The 16,286-nt window shown below is 37.5% G+C and overlaps 2 protein-coding genes across 2 annotated transcripts; both read left to right on the forward strand.

Moving 5' to 3' along the window:
* Positions 1-1,798: 1,798 nt before the first annotated feature.
* Positions 1,799-2,731, forward strand: LOC109675484 (olfactory receptor 7A10-like). Its single transcript, XM_074053413.1, has one exon. The coding sequence runs from the start codon at positions 1,799-1,801 to the stop codon at positions 2,729-2,731; it is 933 nt and encodes a 310-aa protein (XP_073909514.1).
* Positions 2,732-12,233: 9,502 nt separating this feature from the next.
* On the forward strand, positions 12,234-13,163 carry LOC109675486 (olfactory receptor 7A10-like). The gene has a single exon (XM_020152178.2). It carries the CDS (start codon positions 12,234-12,236, stop codon positions 13,161-13,163), a length of 930 nt encoding a protein of 309 aa, XP_020007767.2.
* Positions 13,164-16,286: the final 3,123 nt, after the last annotated feature.

Here is a 16,286-nt window from a genome sequence, read left to right on the forward strand (position 1 = left end):
ACTAGAGTGCCACATACATTTTTAAATAGCATTTGTTAAACTTTTTTTTTGCTATAGTGGTGTTTAAACTCAGGGCTTACACCTGGAGCCACTCTGCAGTCCATTTTGTTGATGGGTATTTTTGAGATAAAGTCTTGGGAACTATTTGCTCAGTCTGGCTTCAAATCATGATCCTCCTGATCTCTGCCTCTCAAGTAGCTAGGATTACAGGTGAGAGCTGCTGGTGCCTGGAAATAAGGAGTTAGAAGAGATTATTTAAAAATTTTCCAACACAAAGAAATAATGAATGTTTAAAGAGATGGAAATGTTAATTACATTAATTTGTTCATTACCTGTTACATATGTAAACAAATAAAATAAAGCAAATTTCTCCATCTCATTTGTTTTATTCCTTCTGTTTCTCTCTGTGTTTATTTCTTTTAATGCAGAGCAGAAGGTGAAAAAATTCAGCTCCACATTTATTTGTTCATTGGAGGCTTATGAAATAGAAATTGTGGGTGCCATTTTTACATTAAGAGGAAGATAATTTGACCTGGTCAGCTTGTATGGCATATACTAGTAGCCTAATCAGTGTGGTGAGAAAGTCAGAGGTTCATGGTGGTGGTTCTGATAGTGTGTGTGTGTGTGTGTGTGTGTGTGAATTCCTCACAGCAGAATACCTCACTCATATATTCCAAGGTCATTCTTGTGATATAGAGGGAGAACTTAGCTATCAGTGGTAGAAGGTAGAGCATCCATTCCAACCCATAAGGTACCTTTGCAAAAACATTAGTTATATGCCTGATTTACCCAGTGTGAATGAGGGTCTCCCTGTGACTTGCAGATTCACACCAGCAGGAAGGCCACTTCATTCCTCAACATCATCTGATCCCAACTCTCTTCCCTCTCCCTCTTTCCTTTGACCTCCTCACACACACTCTTTGACGGCCTTGAACATTGGAGAGAAGCATCCAGCTCAGGGACCTTGGCACTGGCCATTCCCTCTTCCAGGTGAAGCTTCCACACACCATCTCCTGGCTCTCTCCCTGTGTTCTTGAGGCATTAGTTTAAATGTCACCTTGTCTTCTGATCTTACTTGGGAACCCATAAAAACAGAACCTGCAGGGTCTGGGAGTTTAGTTTAGTGGAAGTGCACCTGATTTGTACAACAAGGTCCTGAGTTGAGAGAGGGAGAGAGGGAAAGAGAGAGAGAGAGAGAGAGAGAGAGAGAGAGAGAGAGAGAGAGAGAAAGAGACAGAGAAATGGAGAGAAGGCAAAGAAGACACAGAGAGACACCCCCATTATACCTGCAATAGTTTTTTTCCATCTGTCATTTTATAGGATTCTTTAACTGTTTCAATGGAAGTATAATTGATATGCATATGGACTGCATGTCTTTATGTGTATAATCTGGTGAGTTTGTATATATGCAATTATATGTGATACAATCACAACCTAAAGGTAATAGATATATAATTTCCTTATCTGCATTTATCTTTTCTTTTCATAATTTGGATGTAGAAACTTTTGTCAGCAGCCTAGACTGTCCTGGAACACAGTCGACATTCAATATATATTAGTCAACTGTGAAACACTATTTCTCACTAATACATTACCTCTTGTGGAAAAAGCTCAGAAAGGACAGAAAGTTCTAACAAGGAATGGCACTAGGAATCCCCTAAAAGGACCAGATTCATGAACAACATGGAGAAATTTATTCCCAGGAAACAAAAATCGTTGCATTTCATCTATATCAGCCATGTCAATTTGAGTTGCTAATAGTCATGTTATTTTCCTTTTTCATTTCAGTTATGCCAACATGGAGCCAGGGAACATTACAAGGATTTCAGAATTTCTTCTTTTGGGTATTTCAGATGACCCAGATCTGCAGTTCCTCATATTTGGCCTTTTTCTCTCCATGTACCTGGTTACCATGCTTGGGAACCTGCTCATCATCCTGGCCATCATCTCAGACTCCCACCTGCACACGCCCATGTACTTCTTCCTGTCCAACCTGTCTTTTGTGGACATCTGTTTCACCTCCACCACTGTCCCAAAGATGCTGGCGAACATCCAGACACACAGCAAGGTCATCATCTACAACGACTGCATAACCCAGATGTACTTTTTCTTAGTTTTTGGAGAGTTGGACAACTTCCTCTTGGCTGTGATGGCCTATGACCGATATGTAGCCATCTGTCACCCTCTGCACTACACAGTTATCATGAACTATCGGCGCTGTGGGTTGCTGGTTCTGGTGTCCTGGGTCATGAGTGTACTGCATGCCTTGTTACAAAGTCTAATGGTGCTGCGACTGTCCTTCTGCACACGTGTAGAAATACCCCACTTTTTCTGTGAACTTAACCAGGTGGTTCAACTCACCTGTTCAAACAACCTTCTTAAATACATTCTTGTGATGTATTTTGCAGCTGTTCTTTTGGCCACTGGTTCCTTCACTGGCATCCTTTACTCTTACTCCAAGATAGTTTCCTCCATTCGTGTAATCTCCTCAGCTCAGGGGAAGTATAAGGTATTTTCCACCTGTGTGTCTCACCTTTCAGTTGTCTCCTTATTTTATAGCACAGGCCTAGGTGTCTATCTTAGTTCTGCTGTGACCCATAGTTCCCACTCCACTGCATCAGCCTCGGTGATGTACACAGTGGCCACCCCCATGGTGAACCCCTTCATCTACAGTCTGAGGAATAAAGATGTCAAGAGAGCTCTGAAAAGGCTCTTAAGATGGAAAGTATGAAAAGACTTGTTGTCCTGGGGTTGAAGAAATACCCATGAGTGCAGGGTGCAAAATCTTCATGGTGCAAAGTCTTCAGAGTAGGAGGTGGTGGAAGTGGGACTTGTTCTTTCTATTTATTTCTTATGTCTCTACACAATGTAAGGCACTCACTTTATTAAGCTTTCTGCTCTCTTTGTTGATATTCCTAAATTTTTTCAAACATTGGATCAGAAATATTTGGAAATTTCCATTTATGTCATGGTTAAGAAAGAATTTCTTTAAAATAACTTCTTCCTACACCTACATCTATATCTATCTATATACCTACATCTATCTATCTATCTATCTATCTGTCTATCTATCTATCTATCATCACTCTTCTCAGACTTATGACTTCTGCCTCAGCTTCCCAAGTACTGGGATTGCCGATGTGCACCACCATAATCAGCACACATAAAATATATTTTATTGAGTAGTGTGTCTTTTGTTTTAATGAAACAATATTCATGAGTTTTACTGTGTCCAGGGAAAAACACACAAGCAACTCTGAGATTATATGCAATTTTTAGTAAAGTAACATCTGAGGCCACAGTGTTTATACTTTACATCTATCATTCATTGCAACTCATTACCATAACTATTCTTCTTGGTAACATGGACCATAACATGAGTGTATTTCATAATTGGTGAGAGGGGTTTCTAAAAATTCATTAATTTAAGTTTTTGATCAACAGATAATATCTGGATTCACTTAGAATTCAAAAGACCAAATATGGCATGTTCTCACTCATTTGTGAAACCTAGACCTAAAATGATGATGATGATGGGACATGAATGTATACGGGGGACTGTCTCGGGTGGGGAATGAGAAGGAGGGGTGTAATGAACTCCACCAAACATTGTTTGAAGACAGTGCTAGGCAGTCAGAACTCTAGAAGTCAGGTGAGTTCATGGAGAAGGAGGAATAAAAATGACATTACTACACCATAAACTGATCTCTTGGGAACAGAGAATAAGTAGGAAAAAATTCTTTTCTTTTTAGGCCAGTGTCCCACAGGGAAATCAGGAGGTTAGAGGATGATGTAAGAAGAGGGCAATGTGCCTAATGACCCGATAACATCTCTCTGAGGACCTTTAGGGTATGCAGACTTAGGCTGGACAAGGTATACTGGATTCCTTTGTTGTCTTATGCCTGCCCACAGACCAATACCTGAGTCCTTCCTGATGTCTTTTCTGTGTAAAGTGCTTCAGTCTCCATCATCCACCATCTAGGGAGGAATTCACACTTGCATACAGTGATCTTCCTTCCAGACACTGTATCCAGGTGAGTCTGAGAGCTCAGTAGACAACTTGCGAAAAGATTAAAAAGAATCAGGCCTAAGAATGCTTACTCAAGGTCATATGAGAGCCAATCCCACCTAGCTCTGAGCAGGATTTCTGTGTTTGCTTCTTCTTCTGATTATTTATTTATAATATTGCATTTGTTCATAACACTTTGTTTATTCACAATGATCTATTTATTAATGATGCTTTATTATCCATTGTGCTAAAATAAGAAGTGAACATTGAATTGATCATTATTGACATCGAAATGATAGTAAATAGAAGCCTGTATGGAAGATGGAATATAATTCTTAAAGCATTTCCAAAAAAAGAACTTAAAGCAAAGGATCTTTGTATAAAAATGGGGTATTAATTCTGGAGGGACATGCTGCAAAATGAGTTTTTAAAAAAGTATTTTAAGAATTTTATTTTATTTTTTGTTTATTTATTTACATGTGCATACATTGATTGGGTCATTTCTCCATCTCGCCCCCCTCCCCCACCCTTCCCACCCTCCCCTCCTCAGTTTCAGGCAGGTCCTGTTCTGCCCTTATCACTGATTTTGTTGAAGAAAGGACATAAGCATAATAAGAAAGACAAAACATTTTTGCTAGTTGAGTTAAGGATAGCTATACAGAGAGATTCCTACCATTGCTTTCATGTACCCATGTGTTATGACCCATGTTGATTCAACTCTAACTGATCTGTACACTGGTTCCTGATCCCCTGCTCATGATAACCTGTCGTTTTAAGGTTTCTGTATTAGTTCTTCTGGAGTGGGAGCATCAAACTCTTTCATGTGATGGGTTTTCTACCTATTAGATGAGAAATACAGAAACATTTTGACTATGCTTCTATATTTTTGAGAAAGATCCAGAGTAAGGAAATTTTGAAATTCTATCACCCATCCCAAACTCCCATTTTCCTCACCAATCAGCTGCATATTTGCTTATTCTGAATATTTCATATAAATAGAATCATGGACTGGTAGACTATCTCATGGGGCAGAGCTCCTGTCTAACAAGCCCTGAGTTCATGCCCCAGTGCCACCTTGCCAAAAAAAGAGAAATTGCGGCATTCCGGCAGAGAGAAATGATAAGATTTTAAAGAGGGGGAATTGTTAAGTACCCTAATTAGATCATTACACATTATACAAGCGTATAAATTATTAACCTTATCTAATATGTGTAAGTTATCACATATCAATTTCAAAAATCATAATAAAACAATCCAAGCATAATAAATAAAAAATTAAAACCTCCCTAAAAATATCCTTTTTACTTTCATGTTCTTATCCCTGCCTAAATTGTATATGGGAGAAAACATTTGATTCTTGTCTTTGTGAGATGAGCAACATGCAAGAAGAAAATGGGGAGAGGAAGGAGGAGTAGGAAAGGGTATGTGAGTAAATGAATATGGTCAATATATTTTATATGTGCATGTATGGAAGTGTCTTAATGAGACTCTTCACTTTGAATAATTAATATGTTGTGATAAAAAGTTTTTAAAAACTGGAAAAAATGCAAACCTCATATCCCACAAACACATTGCATTAAAGAAAAAAAGGAAAGTCTATGTTTATACTAATATAATTGAGCTCTATCATTCTCTGTACTAAAGACTCTTAGTTTATTTTAAGGCTTTTCTTTCTATATTAGGCATACATCGGTGCTCCCATACTTTTTATGCAGTGCACAGTTAGGATCCTATGCCTATTATAGACACTTACTATGTTTAGTACAGTATCTTTTCTAGTTTCTGTCCCTTACCTTCTCACTCAAATATACTACAGAGTTCTGCAAATGAACTATTGTAGTTAGACATTTCAAGGGATGTGTAATATTTCGTGATGGGGCTGTGCTACCGAACCTTTTTTTCTTTGTGTGGTACTGGGATTTGAACTCAGGGCTTCATGCTTGCTGGACAGGTACTTTACAACTTGAGCCACTCCTCCAGTCCTTTTTGCTCTGATTATTCAGCAGATAGGGTATTGCTTTTCCCCTCTGGCTGGTCTGGACTTCAATCCTCCTATTTTATGCTTCCCACTGTGGTTTGGATGACAGGTTTGCCACCAGGCCCAGTTGTTGATTGAGATGGGCTCTTCCTAACTGCCCAGGCTGGCCTTGAAATGTGATCCTGTCAATCTCATCCTCCCAAGTAGCTAGGATTATAGGCATGAGCCACCAGTACCTGGCTTTGCCCAAACTTTTGGTGGCCTTTCACATTCTTTCTCATTAATTTGTTGTTATGGCAATGCTGCAAACATTTGCTACTGTTGAGATCAATCTGCAGTTCTTAACCATTTTTGCTCTCCAGTGGCATGGAGCAATGTCCAGAGACATTTTTGGCTATCACAGGGAGGGATCATTAAAGGTAGGAGATATTGCTAAACATCCTACAAGGCACAGGGTTAACTCTACCACAAAGAGCGATCTGGCCCAGATTTTAATATTTATGGCTGTCTTCAGAGCTAGTCCCAGTGCATGGTACCAGGTTACATCTCTGCCAGCTACATTGGAAATCCCCCCTTTCTGTTTAAATATTCCAACTACAATCAATGTAGTAGTGCTTTTTAAGGATGGGGGTTTGAAAAAAATTTTCTTGTTATATTCGTCAGTTCCTACTGACTTTGAGCAAATATTCATATATTTTCTCACAATTTTGGTTTCCATATTATTATTATCTGCCCCATTTTTCTACTCTTGTCAGTATTTCAAGTGTCTTATAATTTTTTGTTTCTCCATTGACATTAGGCTGACACATTCAGTTTAGAGCAGAGAATGTTTGAAATTTTATTGTTAGAAATGTCTTCTTTCTCTTGAGTTTGCTTCTGTCCCCTGAATTTTTTTACCATATAATTTCTGTATGTTCATTTAAGATGAATTTTGTGCCTTAAGTGAAGTCTTCCACCCCTCTAACACTGGAAAGATATCTAAGGTAGGAGAAAATCTCATTTTCTTCCAGATAGGCATTTATACTAGCTTTTTTTTCTACAAACCAACTTTCTCTAATTAATTGAAAGGCAATCTTGCCATATGTTCCGTGTTCACACACACTGAGATTTAATTCTTGATTCACTTAACAGATGATAATGGAACATTGACAGAATCATTATATGTTATATTATAATGCATCAAGTCCTTTGTCAATTTAATGATCAATTCATGTTGATATCTTTAATTCGTTGCTGCTTTACATCATGTTTCAGTGAGGCTTTTTTTTGTGTGTGTGTGGTGTTGGGGATTGAACCCAGGGCTGTCTACTTGCTAGGAAGGTACTCTATCATTGAGTCAAACACACACCTTGTTTCAGTAGAGTTTTGAGGCACCACTCAAGTTTTAAAACATGGTTGTTTGGAAATAGCTGTATCTAACTTTGTTTGATCCTTCCTGTATTCTTTTAATTATGTAACTTTTTGGTTTTCTCAAATTTTCTTCTATATAGTTGTGCACGTGTTTACATATTTTTGGGAGTACAAGGCACCAACTTTACATACTTCTGTGAAAATCTAAAGGTGAAAAAGGAGGTAAGGTCTTTGCTCATTTGGATTTTGTATTCCAATGGCATAGACAGCCAAGTGAAATAAACGAGTATATGACTCAACACTCCTAGTCATAAATCACAAGAAGTGAAAGAATAGATTTGTCATGAATATGCATGATTTTATGGGAAATGTCATTCAAAGGTCTTTGCAAGTTAGATGAAGACAAAAACCAGGGCTCAAGTGTACCTGCTGGACTTGTCAAAAGAGAATACAATCTAGTGCTCCAGAATAACAAAGAAAAGAAGCCACATAAGAAAAGTGAGCAAGGGGTTGCCACAACCACTACTGAACCATATTACGAGACACTGGTCAAGTAAATTTGGAAGAGGCATGGAATAAATTATTATATTTCACATAAAAACATACTCAACTTTTTTTGTACTTTGTATAAATCCTTCTGGGAATTATTAGTTCCCATTGATTATTTTTTCTTGGTGTTTTTCTATATGCTGTTTTTTTATTCACTTATTCATATGTGCATACATTGTTTGGGTCATTTATCTCCCAAGCCCCTACCCTCTCTCTCCCACCCCACCCCCCGCTTCCAGGCAGAACCTGTTCTGCTCTTATCTCTAATTTTGTTGAAGAGAAGACACAAGCATAATAGGGAAGACAAAGCGTTTTTGCTAATTGAGTTAAGCTACACAGAGAGATTCCTAACATTGCTTCCATGTACAAATGTGTTACAACCCAGGTTGATTCATCTCTAACTGATCTTTACACTGGTTCCTGATCCCCTTCTCATGTTAACCTCTGTCGCTTTAAGGTTTCTGTATTAGTTCCTCTGCAGTGGGGTCATCAAACACTGTCATGTTTTGGTTTTCCTACCTATCTCCATACTTTCAGTAAGTGCTCTCCTCTTGTCATGTGACCCAAGTCGAAAAACATTGCTATATTTGCCCTAGATCTAAAGTCCACATATGAGGGAGAACATATGATTTTTGGTCTTCTGAGCCTGGCTAACCTCGCTCAGAATGATGTTCTCCAGTTCCATCCATTTACTTGCAAATGATAAGATTTCATTCTTCTTCATGGTTGAGTAAAATTCCGTTGTGTATAAATACCACATTTTCTTGATCCATTCGTCAGTAGTGGGGCATCTTGGCTGTTTCCATAACTTGGCTATTGTGAATAGTGCTGCAATAAACATGGGTGTGCAGGTGCCTCTGGAGTAACCTGTTTTGCATTCTTTTGGGTATATCCCCAGGAATGGGATTGCAGGATCATATGGCATATCTATATTTAGATTTTTAAGAAGTCTCCAAATTTTTTTTCCAGAGTAGTTGCACTAGCTTGCATTCCCACTAGCAGTGTACGAAGTTTCCTTTTCCCGCACGTCCTCACCAACACCTGTTGTTGGTGGTGTTTTTGATGATGGCTATTCTAACAGGGGTGAGGTGGAATCTTAGTGTGGTTTTGATTTGCATTTCCTTTATTGATAGAGATGGTGAGCATTTTTTCATGTGTTTTTTGGCCATTTGAATTTCTTCTTTAGAGGAAGTTCTGTTTAGTTCAGTTGCCTATTTCTTAATTGGCTCATTGATTTTGGGAGAGTTTAGTTTCTTAACTTCCCTGTATATTCTGGTTATCAGTCCTTTGTCTGATGTATAGCTGGCAAATATTTTCTCCCACTCTTTGGGTGGTCTCTTTAGTTTAAAGACGATTTTTTTTGTTGTGCAGAAGCTTTTTAATTTTATGAAGTCCCATTTGTCCATTCTTTCTCTTAGTTGCTGGGCTGTTGGGGTTCTACTGAGGAAGTCCTTGCCTATACCTATTAGTTCCAGAGTGTATCTTGCTGCTTCCTGTACTAACTTCAGAGTTTCGGGTCTGATAGTAAGGTCCTTGATCCATTTTGAGTTGATACTAGTACAGGGTGATAGACATCGATCTAGTTTTAGTTTCTTGCATATGGATAACCACTTTTCCAGCAACATTTGTTGAAGAGGCTGCCTTTTCTCCATCGTATATTTTTGGCCCCTTTGTCAAAAATGAGGTGGGTATAGCTGTGTGGATTCATATCTGGGTCTTCTATTCTGTTCCACTGGTCTTCATGTCTTTGTGCCAGTACCAGGCTGTTTTTATTGATATTGCTTTGTAATATACTTTGAAGTTGGGTATTGTGATACCTCCAGCATTGCTCATTTTACTGAGTATTGCCTTGCCTATTCACAGTCTCTTGTTTCCAAGTGAACTTTAGGGTAGATTTTTCAATTTCTGTGATGAAAGTCATTGGTATTTTGGTGGGAATTGCATTAAACATGTAGATTACTTTTGCTAGTATAGCGATTTTTGCTATGTTGATTTTACAAATCCATGAGCACGGGAGATCTTTCCATCTTCTGTAGTCTTCCGTGATCTCTTTCTTCAGGAGTTTGTCGTTCTCCTTGTAGAAGTCATTCACGTCCTTTGTTAAGTTTACTCCTAAGTATTTGATTTTTTTTGAGGCTATTGTAAATGAAATTGTTTCCATATATCCCTTCTCTGTTTGTTTGTTGTTGGTGTATAGAAAAGGTAATGATTTTTGTAAGTTGATTTTGTATCCTGCCACCTTGCTTAGCTGTTTATGGTGTCTAGGAGTTTTTGTGTAGAGTTTTTTTGGGTCTTTAAGGTATAGGATCATATCATCTGCAAATAGGGATATTTTGACAGTTTATTTAACCTATTTGTATTCCTTTTATTTCTTCTTCTTGCCTAATTACTCTGGCTAGGAATTCCAGTACTATGTTGAATAGGAGTGGGGATAATGGGCACCCTTGTCTTGTTCCTGATTTTAGGGGAAATGGTTTCAGTTTTTCACTGTTAAGTATGATGTTGGCTGTAGATTTGTCATATATAGCCTTTACAATGTTGAGGTACTTCCTTCTTTTCCTAGTTTTCTCACAGATTTTGTCATGGAGTGGTGTTGGATCTTGTTGAAGTCTTTTTCTGCTTCTATTGAGATAATGAAGTGGTTTTTGTCATTGCATCTATTAATGTGCTATATTACATTTATAGATTTACGTATGTTGAACCACCCCTGCATCTCTGGGATGAAGCCAATTTGGTCATGGTGTATGGTCTTTCTGATGTGTTATTGAATTCGATTTGCCATTATTTTATTGAGGATTTTTGCATTGATGTTCATTAAGGAAATTGGCCTAAAGTTCTCCTTTTTGGAGGTGTCTTATAAGCTGTTTTAAATAATGAGATGATCAGTATTTTGACTTTAGATCCATATATTTTTGCTCTCTTCACATTTTGGAGGCATCAGGATCTAGATCCATGGCTGCAATGCTTCCAGAAACAAAAGAGCTCTTCCTCTTTCTCTCAGTGTGTCAAGGGCCACCTGAGATTCTCACTTCTTTTCTCCTTGTGTCCATTTTATTCCTCTCGATTTTTCACTCTGTGTTTATCTAAATGGGTGTTTGTGTTTCTTTCCATGCAGAGCAGAATAAAGCAAAATGTAACAAAACTTAGTTCACTAGAGGCTTATAAAATGGAAATTCTGGGCACCAGTTCTACATTAAAGATAATGTATTCTGGCTGAGTTACAATGAATACAATAGTAGCATAAGCAGTGTGGCTAGGCTGTGAGAAGAGCACAATGGCACAGATCTTAGGTGGCCATGGTGGCGGTGGTGGAGGTGGTGTGTGTGTGCACAGTCTTCAGAACAGGGGCACCTGGAGTCATGTATTGGAAAGTGGTTCTTAAAATACGGAAAAGAACTCAACCATCAATGAGTAGGGACCCATTTCACTCATATCATATTTTTGTAAGAAAATTTGTAATGTCTGTGAGGAATGAAGTGTGAGTGAGGGTCTCCCTGAGTCTTGGAGATTCAGCCCCAGCAGTGAGGCCACTTCATTGTTCAGCATCCTCTTTACCCCATATCTCCTCAATCACTCCTTTTCTCATTGGCTTCCTCACACTGGCTCCTTGATGGCCTTGGAAATCTGAAATGAGTACCTACTTCAAGGACTTTGTGCTGACCATTTGAGTGTGGTTAACATGCAGAAGTCCCAGGATTTGATCCATTGAAATGTTTGTGCATGCACACACACACACACACACACACACACACACACACACACACACACTAGCAAAACTCCTATCTGCTATCTTCATTATACCACCTTCTTTGTTCATAGCATCTTCACTTCTAGCATGTTGCATGGTTATTTATTTTTAAAATAGTTTTACTGAAGCATAATTAATATTCAGAGGAGCAGATGTATTTAATGTGCATGATCTGGTGAGTTTGTGCACATGCAAATATGTATTTACTCAAGGGGTAATAGACATATGATTTCTTTATGTGCACACACTCTGACCAGGTTAGGGAAACAAGAACTTTTGTTTTTCAGCACTCTCTAATCATTGATTAGGTAGTGTCTTGTGCTTGGTCGGTACTTAATGTATATTCCACAGCTATGTGAAATAATTTGCCATTAAAAAGGTAAGATATATGATCTCTTGGGGAAAAGGCTCAAGAGTGACCCAGGATATTGTAATCCAGAATGGCACTGGGGAGGCCAAAGTGGATCAGATCCATTAACAAAATGTGGACATTGATTTATTTGCTGGAAAATAAAAATGTAACATTTCATCCGTGTCAGTAATGTCCATTTTTGTGAATAGCTGTCACATTATTTTTCTTTCTTGTAGTGATCCAAAACATGGACTCAGGGAATAATACAAGAATTTCAGAATTTCTTCTGCTGGGATTTTCAGAGGACCCAGACCTGCAACCTCTTTTATTTGGGCTATTTCTGTCCATATACCTGGTCACTGTGCTTGGGAACCTGCTCATCATCCTGGCCATGATCTCAGACTCCCACATGCACATGCCCATGTACTTCTTCCTCTCCAACCTGTCCTTTGTAGACATCTGTTTATCCTCTACCACTGTTCCAAAGATGCTGGTGAACCTCCAGACACAGAGCAAGGTCATCACTTATGCAGGATGTATCACCCAGATATACTTTTTCTTGCTTTTTGTGGAGTTGGACAACTTCTTCTTGGCTGTGATGGCCTATGACCGATATGTGGCCATCTGTCATCCACTGCACTACACAGTTATCATGAATGACCAGCTCTGTGGATTGCTGGTTCTGGTGTCCTGGATCATGAGTGTACTGCATGCCTTGTTACAAAGTCTAATGGTGCTGCGACTGTCCTTTTGTACACGTGTAGAAATACCCCACTTTTTCTGTGAACTTAATCAAGTGATTCAACTCACCTGTTCTGACACCTTTGTTAATGATATGGTGATGTATTTTGTTGTTGTGCTATTGGTTACTGGTCCCATTGGTGGGATCCTTTACTCTTACTCCAAGATAGTGTCCTCCATCCATGCAATTTCATCAGTTCAGGGCAAGTACAAAGTATTTTCCACTTGTACATCTCACCTCTCAGTTGTCTCCTTATTTTATGGCACAGGCCTAGGTGTCTACCTTAATTCTGCTGCAACTCATAGCACACACTCCACTGCAACAGCTTCAGCAATGTACACAGTGGTCACCCCCATGCTGAACCCCTTCATCTACAGTCTGAGGAATAAAGATGTCAAGAGAGCACTGAAAAGGCTCTTAGGAGGGAAGGTATGAAAGGACCCGTTGTCCTGGAGCTCAAGAATTGTCCATAATTGCAGGGCTTAAAGACTCATTGCTAGAAATTGTGACATTTTATCAGGTGGTGGAAGGAGAACTTGCTCCTTGTATTTATTTCCTGAAATTTCCATTAATCTGATTCCAACCTCTCTATATAATATAAGCTAACCAATTTATTAGGCTTTCTGCTCTCTCTGATATCCCATGCTTTTTCCCACTATGTTGTCTTGATTTCCTATAGTTATTGCAAACAATGGACCAGAAATATTTGGAAATTCCTTTTTATCAAATGGAACAGCAGTCTTTTCTTTAAATTGTTCCTATGTGACATATACTATATTGAGTAATATTTGTTTTGTTTTATTGGAAAAATATTTATGAACTTTATTATGCCTATGGAACTATCTGACACGTGACAACTAAGGTCATTTTTATAATTTGTATTTATCTTTTCCTATTTTTATTGTACTGGGGGTACATTTTGACATTTACCAATGAAATCTGTAATAGAGAAAAATCTGAGGCCATAGTTTTTTCTTCTATATTTGTCAATCTTTTTGTATCTCTCCCTTAACTGCTCTTTTTTATGCTATGGTTTTATTATGCTAATGCACTTTACTACTGGTGCTTTTATAACTTCTTTAGTTTAATGTCCTGACTTACACATAACATTTTTACATATTTATGGGCTACAATGTAGTATTTTGGTCATATATTGGTCAACTCAGAATAATTAGCATGTCCATCATCTTGAACTCCCATCATTTCTTTACAGTGAGTACATTCAAAGTCCTTTCTTATATCAATTCTGAGATATCTAATGCATTAGTTTTAGCTACATTCACCCTACTGTGCCTTTGAACATGAGAACTTACTCCATCCACCTGAAGGATACATTGTCCTCACCTTTAACATCTGGTTTCTATTTCACCTCAGTGTTCTACCATAGTGAAAGGCAAAATAGGCCCCCAGCAGGATCTATTCACTAACTTTAATACCCTCAACAACATTTTTAAATGGGGGAATGGATTAGAAGCTTTTAATGGTTGGGACTGGAAAGGGGGTGGATGTATCCTCATAAGGGTGACACTATGTATTTTAGGTTGATGGGACCATTCCGTATTTTGATTGTTATTAGTGTTGAATCCTGAATGTGATATCGTACTGTAGTTTTGTGAGAAGTTACCATTGGGTAATCTAAGTAAAAGGTGCATGGATCTCTCTGCTATTCCTTACATATGCGTACTAGTCTACAGCTATCAGCTGCTAAAAGTTGAATTAAAATTGTAAATAAAAAAATTATACATACATTCTTTTAGAGTTGAAATTCTGACACCTCACCCTTCTATTCTTGAGCTCGTAATTCCTCCTTAATTTTTCTCCATGATGATATGCTGTCATAATATATTGTATGCACAAAATCACCTTAGCAGAAATGCAAGTCAAAAAGACACTGAGATTCTATCTCCTGCCAGTCAAATTGGCCATCATGATGAAAACACCGACAAATGCCAGTGAAGATGCAGGGGAATAGGGAACTGTCATACATGGCTAGTGGGAATGTGAACTAGTGCAAATGCTATGGGAATCAGTATGGAGGTTTCTCCAAAAATGGCAAATAGACTTACCTTGTGACCTCCCCATTCCACTCTTGGGTATATATTTGAAGGAGTCTAAATCAATATTCAAGAAAGTTACCTGCACACCCATGTTAATTGCAACTCTCTTCACAATAGCCAAACTGTGGAAACAGCTAAGGTGCCAATAACTGATGAATGAATAAAGAAGATATGATTGTCTATCTATCTATCTATCTATCTATCTATCTATCTATCTATCTATCATCTATGTATCTATCTATACAATGGAATATTGCTCAGCCATAAAGAAAGACAAAATTTTGTTATTTGCAGGAAAATGTATAGACCTAGAAATTATCCTACTGAGTAAGAAAAAAAAATCAAGCTCAAAAGGCCAAATATTGAATGTTTGGGCTCATTTGTGGAACCTAGACCTGAAGTAAAGATGATAATGATGATAAAAGGACATGAACATATACCTGGGACTGTCTAGGGGGGATCATGGAAGTGGGGAGGGGAAGGAAAGGACACTGAAGGATGGGGCGATTGAAGTGAGCTGTATATATATATGTATATATATATCAGGACAGCATAATGAAACTTACCAAACACTGTTTGAAAGGGGAGGAGGAGGGGAAATGGGATATAATGGAAGGGGTAAATTTGTTGATGTATGTATGAAATTATCACAATGAAATCCCTTAATATTATTGATGTATAGTAAATTAAAAATAAAATGAAATAAAAAGGAAAATCACCTTAGCATATTTTATTTATTTATTTATATTTATTTCTTAATGAGCATTGGTAATTCTTGGTGGCCATATGAACAAAAAATAGATATTTAAAAAATTAATGGCTTAATTCTATATTAAATGACCTGGGAGAATTTTCATATTTATAAGTCTCATATTTATGAGTCTACTTTGGAAATCACTCAGTGATATATAGTACATATATGATTACATGTGAGTAAAGAATGGTATAGGGAAACATGCAATAACTTTTGAGTGTTGATTACTTGTGTTGAGTGTGTTAGAAAGAATATTGTTTGGGCAGGATGAGGAGGGAACAATGCAATAAACAAACAAATTAATGAAAACCCCAAATTTTATTCCTATATAAACCTCAATATGCCTAAAGGTATGGTATTATCTCACTTATATAATAAGTACATTATATATATATATATATATATATATATATATATACATACCTAGGAAGTCCCTATGAAGTATGCAACAAAGGAAAGTCCCCAATACATTCATAGTGGCTACATCAAAATTGGGTATACAGTAATTTTTATTTTTTTCCTATAGAATTATGCTTCCATTTAATTTTTTATCTTTAAGTTTATGGTAACTGATACATTAAACACTAAAATTGTACTTACTAATGGGTACCATATAATGTTCCAATATATTGATGTATTATGTAATATTTAGATCTGGTTAAATATCTCTATCTCTTTAAACATTTACCAATTCTTTCTTTTTATTAGGATCTATTTGTTGTAGAGGGGGGATTCATTGTGACAACT

Source organism: Castor canadensis, chromosome 14, assembly GCF_047511655.1.
Source record: "Castor canadensis chromosome 14, mCasCan1.hap1v2, whole genome shotgun sequence".
Classification (NCBI taxonomy): Eukaryota; Metazoa; Chordata; class Mammalia; order Rodentia; family Castoridae; genus Castor; species Castor canadensis.

What these genes read in the sequence shown, in the direction of transcription:
- LOC109675486 (XM_020152178.2), top strand. Translation starts at nt 12,234, where the DNA reads ATGGACTCAGGGAATAATACAAGAATTTCAGAATTTCTTCTGCTGGGA.
- LOC109675484 (XM_074053413.1), top strand. Translation starts at nt 1,799, where the DNA reads ATGGAGCCAGGGAACATTACAAGGATTTCAGAATTTCTTCTTTTGGGT.